Below are 19,077 nucleotides of genomic sequence, written 5' to 3' on the forward strand. Positions count from 1 at the left end.
TATTGAACATGAGTTTCAAGGGATGCAGAAATTGTACTATAACTTGCAGGTACTATGCTTCTTGGTAAGGGAATTTCGTTTTTAGGGTAATGCAGTTTCTAGTTGTAAATATGTGTCAAGACCGAGGATGTTTAAGAAAACTTAATGAGAAAATTTTCCATTTCCTGGGAAAAGTAACATCTGCCAAACATGATACTGTTAAGTATTTTTTGGTTTGCTTGGTGGTTTTTTTGACAGCATTGTTTCAACCAAACAAATGCAACCTAAAATTGAAAAGGTAACATAGTAGTTAATTATGTAGCTAACAAAACACAGGCAAGCACTGCTTGTAGGCAGTCTTTTAATTTAATTATCTGAAGTGTTTTAAGCAATCTGTACAGGTTTTGTGAAGATAATATTTTGTTTTTCCCTAATTAAGGACAAATGAGCAAGCATCCTTCCTAGAGAACTGAAAGGTCTTTTCAACTTTAATTTGCAGCACTTGGTAGAGGATTAAAGAAATCTCATTAAATGGCCTCATTTAAATTTTGCAGCCACCTAAGAGATGGTAGACATATGTGAAAAGGGAATTGTCCATAAAGCATGAAAGTTAAATTAGCAGCTTTCTATTTTAACTTTTTAATTTGGAAGATTTCTTTACAAGACTTGAGCGTTCTTGTTAAAGTTGGGATATCTTTTGATGGATCTGCAGTATGATGCTTGCTGTCAATGAATGCATCATGATGTTAAAGGCCATTTTAAAAAGAAAAAGTACTTTTTTTGCCTTTACTGTATATATTTGACATTAGGTATGTTTGAGGTTGACATTTGACCTTAAAGTATAGTGATTTTTATGGCTACAGATACACAAGTGAGATGCTGTGAATGCTTTTCTTAGTGTTTTTGAGAGAAGTGTAACATTAGACACCTAAATCCACATGCAGGCACATGTTATGCATGGGGTTAAATGTCTTGCTCTTGCTGGGAGGAAATACTTGTCTCTGCAGGCCTAGGTGAGGGTTATGTCCCTGGTGTGCAAGGATTCATTTAGTATTTGAAAACTCTGGATTAGTGTGTCTCTAAAGAGAAGTGCACTCTACCAGTTGTAGGATGTGGATTCTGGTAATTTCACTAGGTTAGGAGCCCCTGAAAAGCCATGTCTTGGAGTGTGTTTCTCTTTGTATCTTTTTAATGTAGATCTACTCCAGAAGTACAGCTCTGGGGCATCCTATTAAATTACAAAGTAATAAGGGTACTTCAGTTTGCATGAATTTAATGCCACTTTGATTTTATCTTAAGTGTCTCTTAGTGAAGTCTTGTAACTTGGGGAGTGACTGGCTTTATGGTAATGCTTGCTGTGGTTACACAAGATTTCCTGTACCTTGAGTAAGTATAGTGTTATTTGCTGTGTGTTGGTTCTCATCATGATTGCCATGGTTTAAAAATTTTCGTGGGTTTTTTCAGTTCTGCTGGCTGTGTGTAGGTCTGTGACAAGAAACATGGATAATAGTTTCAAGGAATAACATATGAACAATTGAAATTCTGTGTCTTGACACCATTGTAAAAACAGTGGGTGGAAGTGACAAAAACATAAAAACCACACTAGCAAAAGCAAGATGTCCTTTTACAATTGTCTTGGAAAAACCTGGTCTTGCAAATACAGCATTTAATGCTAGAGTGAACCTTGTCTTGAGATGCAGTGTTGAAACTTGGAGACTTCTTGAGGCCTCATTGTCTGAACTGCAAGTCTTTAATAGCATTTATACAGGTTGTTCATATCGTATAGCCGGGAAAAACAACCGACTAAATGCTGATGCAAAAGGGTGATACAGACATAGTTGTCCAAATAGTAGGGTGGGTATGTGGATGAGTGTGGAAGCAACAAAAAGCAGTATATCAAAGCAAGGAGATCGGAATTCTCAAGGCAAAATTTTCTGAAGGAAAGATACATCTGTAAAGCAGATATGGCTTTATAAAATAAGTGTGATAAAATAGACCAATATGACATGACTAGAAGTTGAGATGCAACAAATCTTTAATAAAGACTGCAGTGGAGTTCCCTGTATTGCAAGTCAGGTGGATGGGACTGAAATTCAAGGTACAAGGGAATGGATGAATGCTATAATTATCTTTCTGTCTTGTACTTCTGTAGCTAGGATTGTGTTCCCATATCACTGCACAGAAGTAAAACTTTGAATTCACTTACTAACGCTGATCTTAGGCAACTTGTTGCCCTGTACCTTAAGTCTTTTACATGAATAAGATGGTGAAGATAATAGACTACAGTTGCCATACAAAGAGGAAAAAAAATGGCTAGGAGTTTTCATTTTGAATTGGGGATATCAGGAAGGTCTGGAAAAAAAATCCTGTGGTAAAGGTGGATGAGGAGTGATTATTTTCTATCCCATAAGATAGACATTGGGGAAACAGGGGGGAAGAAAAAAATCAGCTTTTAGTCAGGTTTTACATTATGGTTTTTGCAATTTTACATTGCTGACCACAAGTTTGTGTTATGTTCAATTTGTAGGATTTTTAAAATACAAAGTCTTAAGTATGTAACTTAATTGTTATACAGTTGAAAAATTCAGTTTGCTGCTGAAAATAGATAAATGGAAAAAAACCCCCAACAATCCTCTTATAAGCTTATTTTATAGATTTCAAAAGGAAGGGGGGGCAAAAAAAAAAGGCAGTTTATCTACAGAATGAAAGGGGAAGGAGGCACGGAGGTGTGACCTGAATAATGTATTACTGCCAAATAACTGCTGGTGACAGGTATTTCTCTGGTGTTAACAAAATTTGTGTTACTTAATTATCATGGTATAGTTAGACACAGGAATGTAGTAAACATAGATGCAAATGTATGTCAAAATTATGTTGATTAATGTGCGGTTGATTCAGATCTAATACGTTCTCTCTTTTACTTTAGATTCAAGCACCCTGTAAGGACCAATGTACCCAATAGCTCATGGAAGAAAAAAATCAAACCAGGACATCTGTGGTTTCCAGGCTACCGAAATATGGAACGAAAACTTTAGGCAGTGTCTTGCAACCTATGCCAAATGGGACGGCTGTTAGTTTAGCAGGGAATAATGGTGGCAAAAATTTCGGCAAGCACAATGGCGCTGTTCGCATGTCTTCCTTTTCTTTCAACTGGAAAAAATCAAATAAATATCAACTTCATGATCAAAATGGGAAAGACACCAACTCTGAACGTAACTTTAACGAAAAAGTAATCGATTCTGCGAAGTATTCTCAATCTCAAGGAGCATTGGGTAATGATGTGCTCAGGGTGGGTTTGAACAGTACTGCTTCGGTTGCATCAAAACCAGCAAAGCAAACCAGTATGTTTGTATCTTCTACTGAGGAATTAAACCCAAAGTCTTTGCCTGGACTCTCTAGTTCAGCAAAATTCGCCAAAGGTACCCTGTCAGGAAGGACCTCATATTCTGGACTCAGTGCTCCAAAATCACATTTAAATGGATTTTATGGAAATAGGTCGGTGGTAGGTTTGCAGAGACCTAGAGCTAATTCCAGTTCCACAAGGACAAGCTCAGGAGAAAGCCTGGCACAATCTACAGACAATAGCAAGGCTTTTTCCTGTGAAAAAATGGTAAGATCGCAAAGTTTTTCACATTCCATTCAGAATTCCTTCCTTCCCACTGCATCTTTAACCAGGTCACATTCCTTTAATAAAGCTGTGGATCTTACAAGGCCTTATCATAGTCAAAATCTAGCTGCCAGGACGTCTCAGAGGTCGACTTTGTTGTCAAGGAATGCACGTCAGTTGGATGTACCCAATGGAAATGAACCTGCGAAGTATGGGTTTACCAGGCCCTACTCCGGTATGTCGGCTCCTTGTTCAAAGAAGCCCCCGCTGTCAAATGGATCTGGGTCAGCACCTTCTTTTGGATACAGATTAAGTCGGCCTTCTCTGCTGAAGCCTACGAGGCAACGATTTGCTGGAAATATCGTGGATGGCAGCAGAAGTACAACTCCTGACACATGCATTGTGGAGAACTCTGAAATTTCAACAAATATTAACAGAGCGATTGAGAAAAACAGTATTACAGAGAGCAATGCTCAAAGAACAGAATCTGACGAGGGCCTGCATGAAAGTGTGGGAAAAAATGGGTCAAAGATCACGTGTATGAGCGATGATGGAGATGAAATATCTATCTCTTCTTTGTCATCCTCTGAAAAAAATGATTTCAGTGAAGACTTCAGTGATGATTTCATAGATATAGAAGACCCAAACAGAACTATACCAGTAAAGCAAAAGGAGAGCTGCCTTCCAGAGTTAGAGCACAGGAGCTTAACGTCCATCAAGCTGTTCACCTCTCTCAAGGAAAGTGGAGGATCTTGCTGTAATGCTGATGACTGGCTTGATATAAATGTGTCCGGTAAATACTTTTTGCTTGAAATTTTAGGTACTAAATCAAAACTCTGTAACTGTAAATAAGTTGTTTTGTATAATTACTCATTGCTTGCGAATTATTTCAGAATGAAACTTGGCTCTATGCTGGCCCGTTTATTTTCTTACAGTGCTTTTTCCCAGGGATGATGTTGAAGAACTCTTTTTCTTCAGGATAGGAATGAATTATACCTCATTTAACCACGCTTGTGGTACGGTTGTGGGATTCATCGTATCCTTGCTTTGACATTCATTTCTCTGGACTGGTCATCTTTTCAGAAAATTTCTTTCACTGCGCTGCAACCCCTGCCCCACCTCTGTAGGCAGACAACAGCTGTAACCACTCCTAAGCAGTGAGAATAAGTGTAGGGTGTCTAATTATATCAGTTAAATTACAAGTATGAATGTCACTGGGTGATTTTTGTTTTGTTTTTATTTTTCCAGAGGCATTCTATAATAATTCTTTAAAAATTAGTGGAAGAGACAGAGAATGTTTTTAAAAGCCATGTTTTCAAGACTGAGGGGCTTCTCATAGTACATGCTTGTTTTGAGAGAAGTTACAGTTGAAAGGCTGGATCCAAAGGATCTAATTTTGGACCCAACTTCTAATGTTAAAAAGGTGTAGACTTTCATAAAGTAGCTTTCATGACGAGTGAATTAATGCAGTGTAAAAGGCTAGCAAAGATGTAGGTTGGAAGGATACTTAGTTGTAGCTACCAAACCAGCTTGAGCTTTTTTCCCTGTCCAGGATGAGTGAACGGTACTATAGAATGTAGAATCTGTTACAGTATAATTTCAGAAAAGTTGAAGCCCCAATAATACACATTTTTAGTTTTGGCATGTTGAATTGTTTTTGGAGTCCTGACTATTCCTGTTTTCTTTAAGCAGTGGATGACAACAGTGAAAGCACAAAGCATACTGCCGAGAATGTGATTTCTCCAGAGATGGAGAGGGCTGGGTCCTCTTTTGAGCTTTCTCCATCTGACAGCTCTGATGGCACATATATGTGGGATGAAGAAGGGTTGGAACCTATTGGAAGTGTCCATCCATGTGGAAGCTACGAATCTTCAGAAATGAACAGCATAGTATGTATTTATATGCATAACTTGCATAATTATAGTGGTTTGAGTTTATTGCTTATTAAGTATATTTTAAAAACAGAATTAATGTATTTTTTACATGACAATTTTTTCTTCTTTCCTCTGTAGTTGATAGCTTTTTGAAACTTCTTGTTTAGGAACTCCTGTTTCTGGACAGATGACCTTCATTAGGCTGTTCAGATACAATTTTTTTTCTTTTCCCCTTATTCTCAAGTTAGGACAGAACAGGTCCTTCCTTAAGCAATCTCATGGTATCACTAAGCACGAAGGAATGAATTTCTGGAAATGATAGGTGAAGCATCTCCTACCAATCTCTAACCCTGGGAGTGAAAAAGCAAGAAAATAGCTATTGCCTCTGACTTCTATTGTCTTGTTTCTATACTGTATATATATAGGACACTTTTGAACTGAAGGTTATTTTGGTTTCTCGGTTTGTGCAAGCATAGAATCTTCAAGGCAGGTGCCTGACTGTAGCTCACTGTAGCAGGACTCTTTGTGTGTCTCAAATGCGATACACAAGCTGCATAACAACCTTTTTCTTATTGCTAAACTTATAACTGATCTGCAAGAAACGTCATTTAATCTAAAGAATGGATGGAGAGTTGTTGCAGTGCTGTGACCCTCCAGCTGAGGTCATGGAGCCAACCCTGGGATTGCGGTGGGCTTGAAGAAAATATTGTCTGCCTGTCCTTCGTCCCTTTTCATTTCATGTTCGTTTATCAAACAGTCTTTTGATGAATTAAGCAACTCCCATTTTATTAACATGATACTAACAAGCAGAACTTCCAACAAAGAATTTGGCGTAGTTGGTGTGTCATGCTTCATGCGTTTCAGATGTGTTAGATACTGTATCACCACTGCCCATTTGGTAATGTCCATACCAGTTTCGGGCTTGGAGAGGGTTTGCGGCACCCACTCAGGCTTTGATGTGTCATTTTATTATGATTGTCTACTCTAGCCCAAGAGGAGAGGAACAGCAGAGATTTCTCCTGAAAATTGGGCGTACCTACGTAATTATATTCATGTGTGTAACTACATACAAATTCCTGATTATATTTTCCACTGCTTGTGGTTTTGTTTGCGTTCTGTCTTAAATCGTGATGTTGGGATGTAGTGCTTAGAAGAGTTCAGAAATGCATATTAACTTTTCATGGTAATTATGGCCAGCTTGGAACAGCAGTCTGAGACTTTTCCAGTATGAGCTTCGTAGCTTTATTGGTGTTTATAGGGGACAAAAAAGCTCAATGTAGGCCACTGCAAAAACAAACATCCTTTTCCCAGACACATGCGTGCACACGCCAGGAAAAAAAGGAAGTTTTTGAACTTTGTCCTTCATAAATTTTAAATATATATCTATGATATATACAGTGTAATTCATCAAACAAATGAAAGACACTATCTTCCCATGCTTTTGGACTATGCACCTAGGTTTTTGATACATGTGACCTCTATGCATTAATTTGCTTGTGTATGAGTTGATAATTAGTGTTCTGATTGGCAGAAGCTGTTGTAAGCCTTGTGGAGCAGAGGTACATTAGAAGCTCTTGATATCTTTGTTCACTATTTCGGTTTATTTCTTTCTTTACTGAAAGTAAATAGCTTTTAGCGAGGGCTTAAAAATGGAAGATTGAACTTCCTAGGTTTTGAGGGAGTGGAGGAAAGAAGAGGTTGGAAGTAAGACTTACTGTTGAAATTGAGAAAGCCATGCGTGTGCTCCACCCACTTTAATTCTGGAACAGCACTACGAATGAAAATCAGTGTTTACTGTACTGTGAATTTTTATCTTACATGAGGAAACATCAATAATACATTTCTGCCTTGTAAAAATAAAAGATGTATTTTCAGTCAGCCTGATTTTTGAGGGGAAATTGTAGCTCTGAAATGTTTGCGTTTCTTTTTAGTGGTGTGTTTTTGTTTGTTTTTTGTTTTCCATGTGCTTGTTGTTTGTGGTAGAAAGCATGGCGTATTTGATTTCTTTAGCTTAAAGATTAAACACTGATCGTTTTTAATCTGAAGATGCAAAACAATTTCTGATACAGTTTTTCATTATTTCTGAAGAATTATATTCTTGGGTAGGTTAATGTAAGTTTTTGTTCCGTGTTTTTCCTTTCCTTTGCAGGCAATGAGAATAAAGACAGGTTAAAAAAAATAGAGCTGAAGTTGTTGAGAATAATTACTGTGGTTAGTCAGCACATCAGATGTTTTGATTGCTGGGAGGTGTGTGATCAAATTATGCAGTTTCTATTCTCTAGTGTGGTGTGGGTAAAAGCAGTTAGTATCTGTGTGTCAGAGTCTGATGGGTAAGAGTCAGATCTAAGAATTTTTAGTGCTTAAGCTAATGTCAGCCTGATTGCCCTTTGGAATTAATATTTCCAGGTAAAACTCCAAAGCACATAACTGCTTCTGGAGTTCCTGTGGCATCAGCCTGGGGTGAGTAGAAGCAGTGTAGCTGAATAACAGTTCAGGTAATACGATGGTGAGTAACTGGTAGTGTTTAGTGTAAAATTCACCTTTTTTTTTTTTATTTCATCGTGCAGTTATATTGTTACTCTTTTAAGCTGTAGCATCCTTAGTATTGATAAATATTAAATGCTTTTCCTAAACTTTCCTATAGATGGCACTGCAGCTCTTATTGGCTAATCTTAGAAGTGTTTTGACAATCTTTGAAAAGGGCAGCTTTTGCAGAGGGGATTTTAACTAGGCTTCTCGAATGGCAACCAGAATAGGAAGACAATGGAAGAAGCTTGCTGGCTACTCAATCTTTTTGTTCATTTTTTTGGGAGAAGAAAAGCAGATAGCTTTGCTAGTCTCAGTAGAGCTTGGTTTTAAGGACATGGAGGGGGTGGGGGCAATAAATCTGTCCTCCTTTAGGACAAACTGTCTGTTCCTCACTGAGGCAACAGCTATGGAGGAAATATGTGATGCAGTGTTGGAGGTTTAAAACTTATGCAACTCTAAATAACCTCATAAAACAATGCCCAGGGGCTTACAGCTAAGCAGGACATGCATTTTCTTTGAGGCCTTCTCAGGATGAAAATGTTTTTGTTCTCTAATTGTGTAATTCACTATCCCTGCTCTTGTTTCATACCCAGTTTTGAAGGCAACAAATCAAGTGGTTAACATTCGAAGCATTGAACTCATTTCATTGGTATGAATTTCATTCATTTCACTGGTATTACTTATACTCCTTTCAACAACTGGTCTTTGCTGCTAAGCACCAAATCACTGATGCTATTTCTGGGTCAATTCTGTGTGAGAAGACTGCTGCTTAGCAGAGCAGTTGTGATGGCTCTGTAAATGAGCAACACGGGCAATATCTGTCAATATGTACCCTCATTTAATGTTTAGCTGTACTGTTTGCTCATGTCGTGTGTTTGAGCTACCTACTTTAACACTTAGCTGCTTTAATGTTTCATGGCAGAAAGCTGCTCAACAATGTGAGGTACAACTTGTGCTGTGTTGTCTTTGTGGGTTTTTGTTTGGTTTGGTTTTTGTTTTGTTTTTTTTTTTTTAAATACAGGTTTTAATGAATTCTGTTAGCTAGCTTTAGGACCAATTTAAAGGACATAATTAAAATGTCTTTTCGTTTCACTGCCACTGAGTGAGTAGTTATAAATGAATCTTAAATTACAGTTATTTAAAACCAAAAAAAGCCTTGCAAACAAAATGAAGAGTTAAATTATGAAAAGAAAGGAGAAAAAAAACCCCCACACCCCTAAAACCAAATAATAAACCCTAATGTGGATCTAAACATTTGCTGTGTCTTTAGGTTTGATTTGTACTCATGACTGTCATGTAACTTGATTAAAGAAAAAACACTTTACAGAGCCAAGCTGAAACCAAGCGTTCTCAGTTCCTATAGGTGAGTTCTGTTTCACTGGAGGGGGAGATGGTCTGAAGGACTGAATGCCTGATTTCTACAATGAACTTTGAAATAGCTGCTTAGGACTGAGCTTGTTTTACTTCAGAGTGCAGAAAACATAAATGTGGGTTGGTTTTTTTTCCTATTTCTTGGAATGAGATCTTGGACTACAGTATATCAGCCTTGCCACACTTTTGCTTTCATTAATTTTTGTCTGGAAATACTGTCTAGCATACATATAAGTCATGTAGCCTAAAACATGCCTCCTAACTGGAGTCTCATTGCTCCTTTGCTTAACTGATAATCAAGCGCTCTCTTGCTGTAGCGAGGTTTAAACTGTTTTTTTCTCATGTCCATTGTATTAAGTAGGCACAAGAGAAACATAAGCTTTAATGTGTTTGTTCAGAATGAAGCTCTGAATATTTTTGGAAAGTCAAAGTTCTTATTTACATTAAGAATAGGACAGATAATACAGTTATTTGTTCTGAGGTATGTGCTTTTTTAAAGCTACATTTACTTACTACATTTAAAGTTACATTTACATTTCTACAATACTCTAGTGCATAATAATCTGCAAGAAGTAAAAATTCAAACTGAAAATATTCCACTAGCTTTGGCTTCTCTCTCTAATACTCTTTAGAGAACAAGTTGTGGTGGTGGTGTGTTTTTTCTTTTAGAGCAATTTCATTTGGGCAAATAGGTTTAGACAGGAAACTTTTGAGTGTTCTCTGTTTTATCAGGCTATAGCAAGACCCTATCTTAGAAAAAGACAAAAGAGATCGAGTCCTCTGACCCCTTTTTACTGTATGCTTTAGTAACAATACGAGTGTTTGTGCTGTTAATTTTTATTGAAAATAAAGTCAGTGGTTTGGGTATATACAGAGTGCTCATCAGTGTAATTATAAGGATATAGGATTATGGAATAATAACTGAAATCAGGCCTGAAGAGAGAGACGGGTTTTAGCTGCTTTACTGAGAATTTAATTGCTCTTGGGATGAAATCTGGATCTCATTGGAATGAATCTATTCTGTCACCTATTGACGTGTGGCCAGAATTTTAGCTGGAGTGTGAAATAGTTGCATTTTTCTCTTCTTCCTAGGTAATTTTTGAAATCTCATAAGATTTCTTTTTTGCTTTGTTATATTTTTTTCCCTTTGTGATTGGAACTTGGGAAAGGGCAATTAATTCTGTATTAGTTTTCGAGACTGGGCAGAATGCTTTCTGGTTTGAGAGGCATAGGTATTCATAATGAAATATGCTGAAATGTGTTCCACTTCTTAGAGAAAATAAGCTTGCAAAAATAGCAGGTTTTAGTTCAATCACTAATTTCTTATAGTAATTTAGTTATTTACAATTAATTGCATGTTAATTACCTTATTTTTCAAATAAATTCTCAAAATGACTTTATAGTAAGCTTTAAATTGCCAGTTAGATTTCTCAAATGAGTTATGTGAATTCAGACTTCTGTGTATTTCTGTTACATTTACTTCTGTAGTTTGAAGTGTTCTAGGTATTGTTGTCTTCCACCCATCTTCCTTTCTTTAGTTGTACATTCTTCAGGAGGCTAATGCCAAAGCCATAGTCCTTGTTCTATGAGAAGGTGAGCTTTCTAAATTTTGGACTGTTTTGTTACAGCTGTAATAAAAATACAAGTGGAAGCAAGCTTAAGATAATGTAAGAGTATGGAATAAAACAGCCATTGAGATACATAAGGTCTGTTGGTAAAGTAGTATTTGGGAGACTTTTATGAAGCGTGAATCCCTTAGAGGTTGCCACTTAAGACAAGGTATCTCTTGCCCAGTGTGTTTTTTTCGATGGAACTGTGTAATACTATGACAGAAGTGCTGAAATTATTTTGGAAACAGGACAATTATGATTCCAAACAGGTAAATATTGAGTTGTCCTTACTGTGGTAGCAGCACCAAGTAACAGCTATTGGAAGCATTGTCAGCACAAAATATTTCTGAATGAAAAACCATGTTTACGAACTTACAGTATACTACTTAAATTGTGTTTAAGTTAGTTGTGTTCTTATGAAGTTTTTCATAAGAAGCAGTGGTTGATTTATTGAGGCATTCAGTACAGAATATTTAGAAGGTCCTTTTAACAGGGTGTAGTGAAATGATGTATTTATTTCTCAATGCAGACATTTTTTTGCTGTAACTTTCGCAAAGGAGCAGCCTTGAAATGGGCCCTTCAGATACAAGCTAGTTGTAAGAAGCACACCTGAAAAACAGTTTCCATTGAACGAGCTAGTTGAAATTTGATTCTTTTTGCTGCTTTCGTGTTGCAAGTAAAGTGTCTTAAGATTTTAAGGTGCTGAAGGTAAATGTAAAAGAAAAGGTAAAACTGCTTTTAGGTAAAATCTGCATTTTCATATGAAAGAATATATATATAATTTTATTATTAAAACAGATTCTTAAAGATATCAAAAATCTAAATTTATGTAAGTCATTACTGAACCTCCTGGATTTCCAATATCTAAGGATGTTTTTTCTCCCCATCCTTGTATTAGCTTTTCTGTCTGCAAGTTGATACTTAAATCCTCCATTAGTGAGTATGTTCCAGTCAGGAAGGACTCACATGCCATTCAGCTCTTTTTTCTTTTTCCCCAATAACAGACAGAATCAACTGAATATTTTTGTTCACTGACAGATTGACTGTACTTGCTATTAGTATAAAAATAGCTCAATGATCTATGAGTAAAGATGTCCCAATCGCTGATCTGCCGCACTTTGTGACCTTGAGTGAGTCTTACAGAGTCTGTCTTATTTGTCTGTTTTCAGAATGATAGATGAAATAAAGAGTAGTAATACTTGGTGTTATCATCAGTGTGGATTACACTATTGATATATTTGTGGTTCAGGAAAGAACAAGCAAGATCTTTCTCAAAGCAGAGGACATCGTTGAAAAAAGACACGTGGTTTTTTGGCAGTCTGTACTGAGATGAACCGTGACTAATTGCATTTCCTCATTTATTAGAATACATGTATTTTGGCTAACGAAACGTTAAGCTAATACAGAGAATTAATTGCATTGTGAGCTACTATGGTGCTTCCTTCAAGTAGTTTGTGTACTTTAAATAGGCGCTTCCTTAAGAAGGGTCTGAATTTGTTATGTGCCTGAAAGCAAAGGACGGCTTCAGGTCAGTCAGTGCCATTCTGACTTCAGTTCATTACGACATTAATAAATACATACTTGTAATTTCATTTGTTGTTAGATTTTTTTAAAAAATTTATTTCTTTGCTAGAGAGTTTGGTATAGTGATGACTAATTAGATGACTAGATGTCCAGTGCTTTAGTGAGGGAATGAGGTTGAAAGGAAGGAGAAGGCATTATTCTTGTGGTATAACAAAATTCAATTAATTATAATGGCTCTAGTCTTGGGGAAGCTTGTCATAGCTATATTAGAGTAATTTGGGTTTTGAAGTAGCTTGTCCTTTCCTGGCACCTGAAGATGCTGCCTTGCAAGCCTGTGAGACCCCAGGCATTTTAGCCTTCCTTGCTGCTGCCAAGTTTATCTGGCACCATTGTGGATGAACTGGACCACAGAGGAGGGAACTGAGCAATCTCTCCCTATAGGTATGTGAACTCATATTAGAATTCATTAGTATGTCAGAGCAATGAGATTGAGAATGTAGTACCAGTGTAGGGAGAGGTAGTTATATCTCCCTGTTACCTAGAAAGTATTCAGACAAACCAATGGTAAAGATACTTCAGAAATTATCTGATGCAGAAGTGTAGATCTGTATGGGCAATAACTGAAATTCTCAGTGGTATATCTGTCTAATCAGATGTGGACATGCTGTAGAAAAATGTATCTGTGAACCTCCTGGGAAGTGATAAGAGCAAACCCAGAGCGTGTCAGATACTCTGCAATTTGTATTGTACCTCCTTCTACGTTTCCCTCTGTGCCCAGCATACTGGAGACCATTTTTATGGATAGAGCTGTATAGCACGTAGCATCACTGATGTGGAGTGGCAGCGTGGAGTTCCATATTTTCTGCTTCTGCTCAGAGAATTTTCATTTGTTGCATTTATCACCAAAGAAATCCTGTCCTGCAGGACAGATTGAATAATTCATTGGTCCTTGACACTCCTTTACCTGAAGGCCTGACTTCTGGGTTTGTAGGCCAATATTTTTCTTGGGAAGAGACATCAGAGTAGCATAGACAGTCTTCTGTGAGATTTTAGCTGTTACTGATGCATTCTGGACAGTGGCAAACACCATGTCCGAATTTTACCTCTAATTATAAAAGGATTTATTGGAAATACATTATCTTGGTAAGCAGCCATTTCTGCTTAGGGTGTCTGTGTGAAAGAGCTTTGTCTTACTGTGTTTTCTAAAATTTATAAAGTGGCTCAAACTTCCTGCTCAGAAATACAGTGATTCTGGGATTGGAATCTAATACAGATGTCAGCCTTGGAAGGTGTTTTCATTGGCATGCATCTGTGTGCCATTTATCAGCTGGTGTTGCTGGTAATCTCTGTTTAAGCTCATAAGGTCCTGTCCAAGTTCCATGCTCTCTTGTCCTGACATCTTCATGCCATGTTTCTGTCAAAAATGATGCCGACTCACTTGAATTGTACTGTTCTAACTCCATAGCTTTCATTAGGTCAATATAATTGCTTTCATTTTTCCAATATTACAAGTATAGCAATCTCTGGCATTGTTTTTTGTATCCTCAGTTTCTAAAAAACTTTCAGTTGTACCTAAAAATTTATTTGTGAAACCATTAGACTGCGTGTTTCTGATTGTAAAGCCTCAAAAGTCAATGTCAGCTTTTTGCATTTAGTCTCCATTATGAACAGGTAATATTTGTGGACGTACTAAAATAGTGAGAGAGCATCCTTGATTAACATGTCCGCAGTTAAGCTTTTAGTATAAAAATTGTGCAACTGCTATGTAAAACTTCCTCTGTATTATTACTTAATAGAGAACTAAGACTACAAACTTGCCTCGGTATGTTCTGTTAGCCAGGTTCCTCAACCATTTTTTCGGCAGTTTGCTGTCAGATGGTTTTCTGCTCATGGCAAAGGAAGGAAGCGTCCTGAAAGAAGACTGATGTCAGAAATACTGCCTTCAGAGTAAAAATCTACCCTCTCACCGCTGCTCTAGTCTTCAACTTCGGAGCTTAACTATTACAGCGGTGGGAGGTAGTGAGAAACTGAATTACTTAATGAGGTGGCGATTCTGTCTGTCTTGTGTGATGTGTCCCTGTTGTCAAATATTATTAAGAGGTGTTATGACTACATTACAGGGCACAAACCTCTTGCTATGTTGGTTTGAGAGGCGTGACATTTTGTGAACAAGCTTTTATGGCAAATTATCTTTTTTCCTTTGGGATGGGAAAGCATATATGCCTTTGAGAGCTGCTTGATTCAGAGCTGACACAGTAAATCTTCTCATGCTGTTTTGGCTGGTAAAATCAAGTAAGGCAGCTTTACTTGTACTCCTGTGTTTCATTTCTGGTAGCCGTTAAGGACAGCTTTGAAATTGCGTGGTAGAGAGAGGGGGAGAGAGCAGCAGCTGATGTGGTGTGTGAAATGTGAGAATAAATACTGGTAGAAATTAGCACTTCTTTTATTTCATAAGCTTGTGAGTGACGTTTCCTATATGAGTTGGTAGCTGCATATGCAGTGTTACATTTTAATGTGAGTTTATAGCTATTCCCTTTTCAATTTTTTTCTTTATTCTACCAAGCAGCATCACTTTTCAATAACAGAAGGACTTCAGAATTATTCTAGTGTACTTCATCTAACTATACTGCTGAATTTTTAAGTCTTATGCTGTTTTCCTTACTCCTAGGAAATCTTCAAACCACAGTGAGCAGGTAAATGTGCACCCAAAGAGAATAGTGCTCTTAAACTTGGAGTATTGTCACATTATCAATATAAACAAAAGCATTTATAAAAAAAAAAATTGAAAACAAATTGAAACATGCATCTAACCCCTCTAACTGTGTTTCTGAACGCTTTACAGAACTTCATTAAACACACCTTGATTGGCACACAGTTCCCTTTTCCTTTTTACCTAAAAATGTGCTGCAATAAGTTATAGGAACATTGGTGTTGAATCTTTTCCTGAATTATGTTCCGTTGTGAAGCATCAGAAATTTAAGGAAGGGGCATTGCCTTATAAATGTTAGGGTCAGTGGTTTTTGTAGTACACACACTTCACCCAGAGGGTCCAAAGCTATGTGCACCCAGCGGCAGTCTTACTGTCCCCACGGTTCTAAATACGGGACGCACTTTAACTTCTTTTCAAGAACACCTAACACTGCATTCAGGCCATGTGATACCAACTGCAGTCTGTATCACCTTAAAACTCTAATTGTCATCCTCCTTGAGACTGGAAATTTAACAGAGCACCAGTTTTCCGCATATGAGGTGGTTCAGAGTAAAGAGTATTTCACTGTTCTTGTGTTCTTGGTTCACAATGTTGAAATGTATGAGGATCATATCATGAGAATATACTTTTGCAACAGTGCAAGTAAGTGACAGGACGCTTCTGTGTTGGTAGCAGTTCATTCAGGGAGTGCTGAAAATAGAATTACTCAAAATAGTTGGGAGGTATTTGAGGATTAACTTGTTTTTAATCGGAAACGTGTATATTAAGCTGACTGTATAAGAACAGAACACATTAATGCTATGTAACACGTCATATTCAGATTGCCCCAAAAATCTAACTAGGGTATATATAAAACTTATTACACAGAGGAAACTTAATCGATCTCTTGGTCACAGCCCTGCCCATACTGTTCCTCTCTATTTTGAAGTTACAGTTCGGTTGCTTTCTTAGCTGGGAGTTACCTGAAGCCTCCCTGTTTTCCTTTAAGCTGAACCTCACACTATTAATACAAGTACAGGTCAGTGGAGTGAGAATCATTCGCAATTATTTACACTAGTTAAGAGTATCTGTAGCGATTACATATTGCTTTGCAGTGTGAAATGCTTCATTATTTGTAGGTAAACTGTAAAAGTAATGCTGGACTTCTGATATCAGTGGTTTATCTGAAAGCAGACTAGAAGCAGTGAGTAGAAAGGACTGCTTTTCCTCAGCCTCTGCTACTTCTCTGTTACTACAAACAGTACCTTACTGCTGACAGCTTTCTATTATTGTGCTCGACAGTAAAATGGAAACTTTCTACTTAAAACCATTTGTCTATTAAAAAAATAGAAAATGTTATTAAATTTAGCTGGAATTAGATGGTCAAAATGCTTCCCCCCATTCAGTTTCTTTTCTGTAGGTTCATTACCGGAGGCTAGATGGCAGGCAAGGAATGCTTTTTGTGGCTGTGGGATTTAACTTGCGCTGTGTGTTTGGAAAGTGCTGTTGCTTATGAATTGGTGAAGTCTCAATGGAATGGTTAATATTTCCGGTTTTCTTCTTTCTCTCCCTTCATCGTGCTATTAAATTTCAGATTTCTTACACAGTCTGACATCTGATTTTGTAACTAAAAAATGTTTTAAAAAAATTTTTATACTGTTATCTAGTAGTTAAACAGAAAATGTCATGGGTTTTCAGAACAAAGTTCTCATTGTGTGTGCTGTCATGGCAACCTTCCATTACGAAGCATGAACAAAATGATGAAATACTTGTTTGGATGTTGGGCTTAATTATCTTCAATGTGACTTGCAATGTACAGTATTTAAAATAACTCCCCATCCTATTTTTGGTATCCTGCAGAGTTCTGTCCTTTTTCTTCCCTGTGTGGTTTCCTGTGTTCTTATGACTCTGTTTTCTGTAGGTTTTTCTCTTCAGCCCTAGAGTAAGTTATGTGCCTTCCTGTCTCTTCTATCACTGTTTTCTGCCTTCACTTAACAGTTCTGTTCAGTTCTCATTTAACATTGCCTTTTTGGAGGCTTGTATTGAATTCCTATTGCTTTTTAAATCTTTTTCTATCACAGTCTGGGCTGTTGTAAAATGCTGAAAATATTGAAGATGACCCTGGGAGTCTCCCTTTTCTTTGCTGTCAGCCTTGAATCGTATTTGACTTCTGCAGTTATCCTTTAGCTGCCCTCGAGATGACTCATTTACCCAGTCTGTTTAGTGTTTGGTTTTTTTTTTTAAAAAGCTGCTTCCATTTTTTTTCATTCCTCAAATACCTGAAATGCTACTTTGTTAGTTTCTGTACTTCTCTCAAACTATTTACTTGCCTTCAGGTTTTTGGACAGATTCTTCTGTAGTTCTCTCCCTTTACTCATGCTTATCTTCTGCTTGTCAAACTTTTTTTCTGTGGTTGTTTTTATCCTTTTTTTCCTTCTTCAATATCTTTTTATGGAAAATTCAAAACCTTTAATTTTTAGCATCTTGCCAGAAGAGATGCAGCATATGCAACTGCCAGAAAACAAGTGTAAAAATGCCTGTGGAATTTCATGCATCTAAAGCTGCTGGTTTTTCTGAGCATAAATCACATCTAGGTTTTATTTGCAAAAGATTGTTTGAAATAAGAACCAGTGCCCTTCTTTTAGGATAGTATAAGGCTTGTAATACACTTTGCCACTATGGAGACATGAATCACTTTCAGATGCAAAATAGTACAATGGCTTCTCATCTCAAATAGTAAAGCAGAGAATCATATAAACACAGTGTATATTTGTTGTTCTTCCAAAATTATGCTAACTCACCACAATGATCCCTACTCTGTCAGGTGAATGAATTCTTGTAGCCAGTAAAAGGCATTCTCTTTTAAAAGTACAACCACGTGTTGATTGTAGTGTTCAAATATCATAGGAGAAACATCCAGCTGGGAGATCTTAACAACTGCAGAGGCATGACTACTAGTGAAAAAGTAGTAGTACGACTCATCTGGGGTATTCTAATGCCTTAATACTCTTTTTCGTGTTAGTTGCAGATCATACAAAGAGAATCAATATGAACAACTAATATAACGGTTTATGTTCACATAAGATGACTTTTGTGCATATTTCAGCTATACTGGCAGGATTATTAATGGATTTTTTTAAATAAAAATATTTAGATACTTTGCTGTATGTAATGAAAATGTAACCTAAGAAAAGCTGTTGTATTGTAACTAAGTCTATTGTATATTTTTATATATGCAGAAAAGAGAACTTTTCACATTTTCCAGTGATGCTTTTTGTCAACAAGAATTCAAACTGTGGAGGAATGATTGCAAAGGCTTTAGATCTTCTCAGGTTTTTTAAGTACTTGCCCTTCTGATGCATTGCAGCTAAAGCCTCCAGTTTAGACAAAACAAAGGTGTATAAGGCAGGTTCAGTTTGAGAGTAGGTATTTTTTGATGTTCAAGCAGACATGACCACGTTTCTCTTCACAAAACTAGTTTAAAAGCTGTCCGTTATTTTGTGGTGTTTTTCTGTTGTCCAGAACTAGCATCCTATGAATCAATTTCTATTTGAAATTTTTGTAATCTTCATGATCTTTTTAATCGTTTCTCCCAGTACATCCTGGAAGCTAGGGATCGTGTAGTTGGCCGCCTACTCAGCTCCATCTTCGCTGCTTCATATAGTGATAGGGCTTCACTATGTGGTTGGGCTGCTGAGATGTGTATCAAGGCTGTATTGTGACGTTTTTCTTAACTTCAGAAATAATAGAGTAGATGAAGCTTTGCTTACTCTGTGATTCTTAAGACTGTTGGAGTTGAGGAAACTTTTAGCAAAAGGCACAATGTCTGTTCGGCTACCTTATCAATATCAGCTACCTTATCAATATTTTTGTGAATAACATGGTCTTAAGAAG

At 37.0% G+C, this 19,077-nt stretch overlaps 1 protein-coding gene across 11 annotated transcripts in view; it reads left to right on the forward strand.

Annotated features, from left to right (window-relative positions):
- The window catches only part of CCSER2 (coiled-coil serine rich protein 2), a 75,116-nt gene that overhangs the window by 11,229 nt on the left and 44,810 nt on the right, over nucleotides 1-19,077 (forward strand). For 8 of the 11 annotated variants that reach the window (XR_012663171.1, XM_075109809.1, XM_075109814.1 and 5 more), the window contains exons 2-3: nucleotides 2,906-4,379; nucleotides 5,276-5,475. Coding sequence is in view for 10 of the 11 variants with exons in the window: in XM_075109809.1 (XP_074965910.1) it covers nucleotides 2,945-4,379; nucleotides 5,276-5,475 (1,635 nt within the window). In the remaining variant the exon portion in view is untranslated. The remainder of the gene's footprint in view (nucleotides 1-2,905; nucleotides 4,380-5,275; nucleotides 5,476-19,077) is intronic. The other 3 variants (XM_075109810.1, XM_075109818.1, XM_075109819.1) reach the window with 1 other exon arrangement.

The sequence above is a fragment of the Phalacrocorax aristotelis genome, chromosome 14 (assembly GCF_949628215.1).
Source record: "Phalacrocorax aristotelis chromosome 14, bGulAri2.1, whole genome shotgun sequence".
Lineage (NCBI taxonomy): Eukaryota > Metazoa > Chordata > Aves > Suliformes > Phalacrocoracidae > Phalacrocorax > Phalacrocorax aristotelis.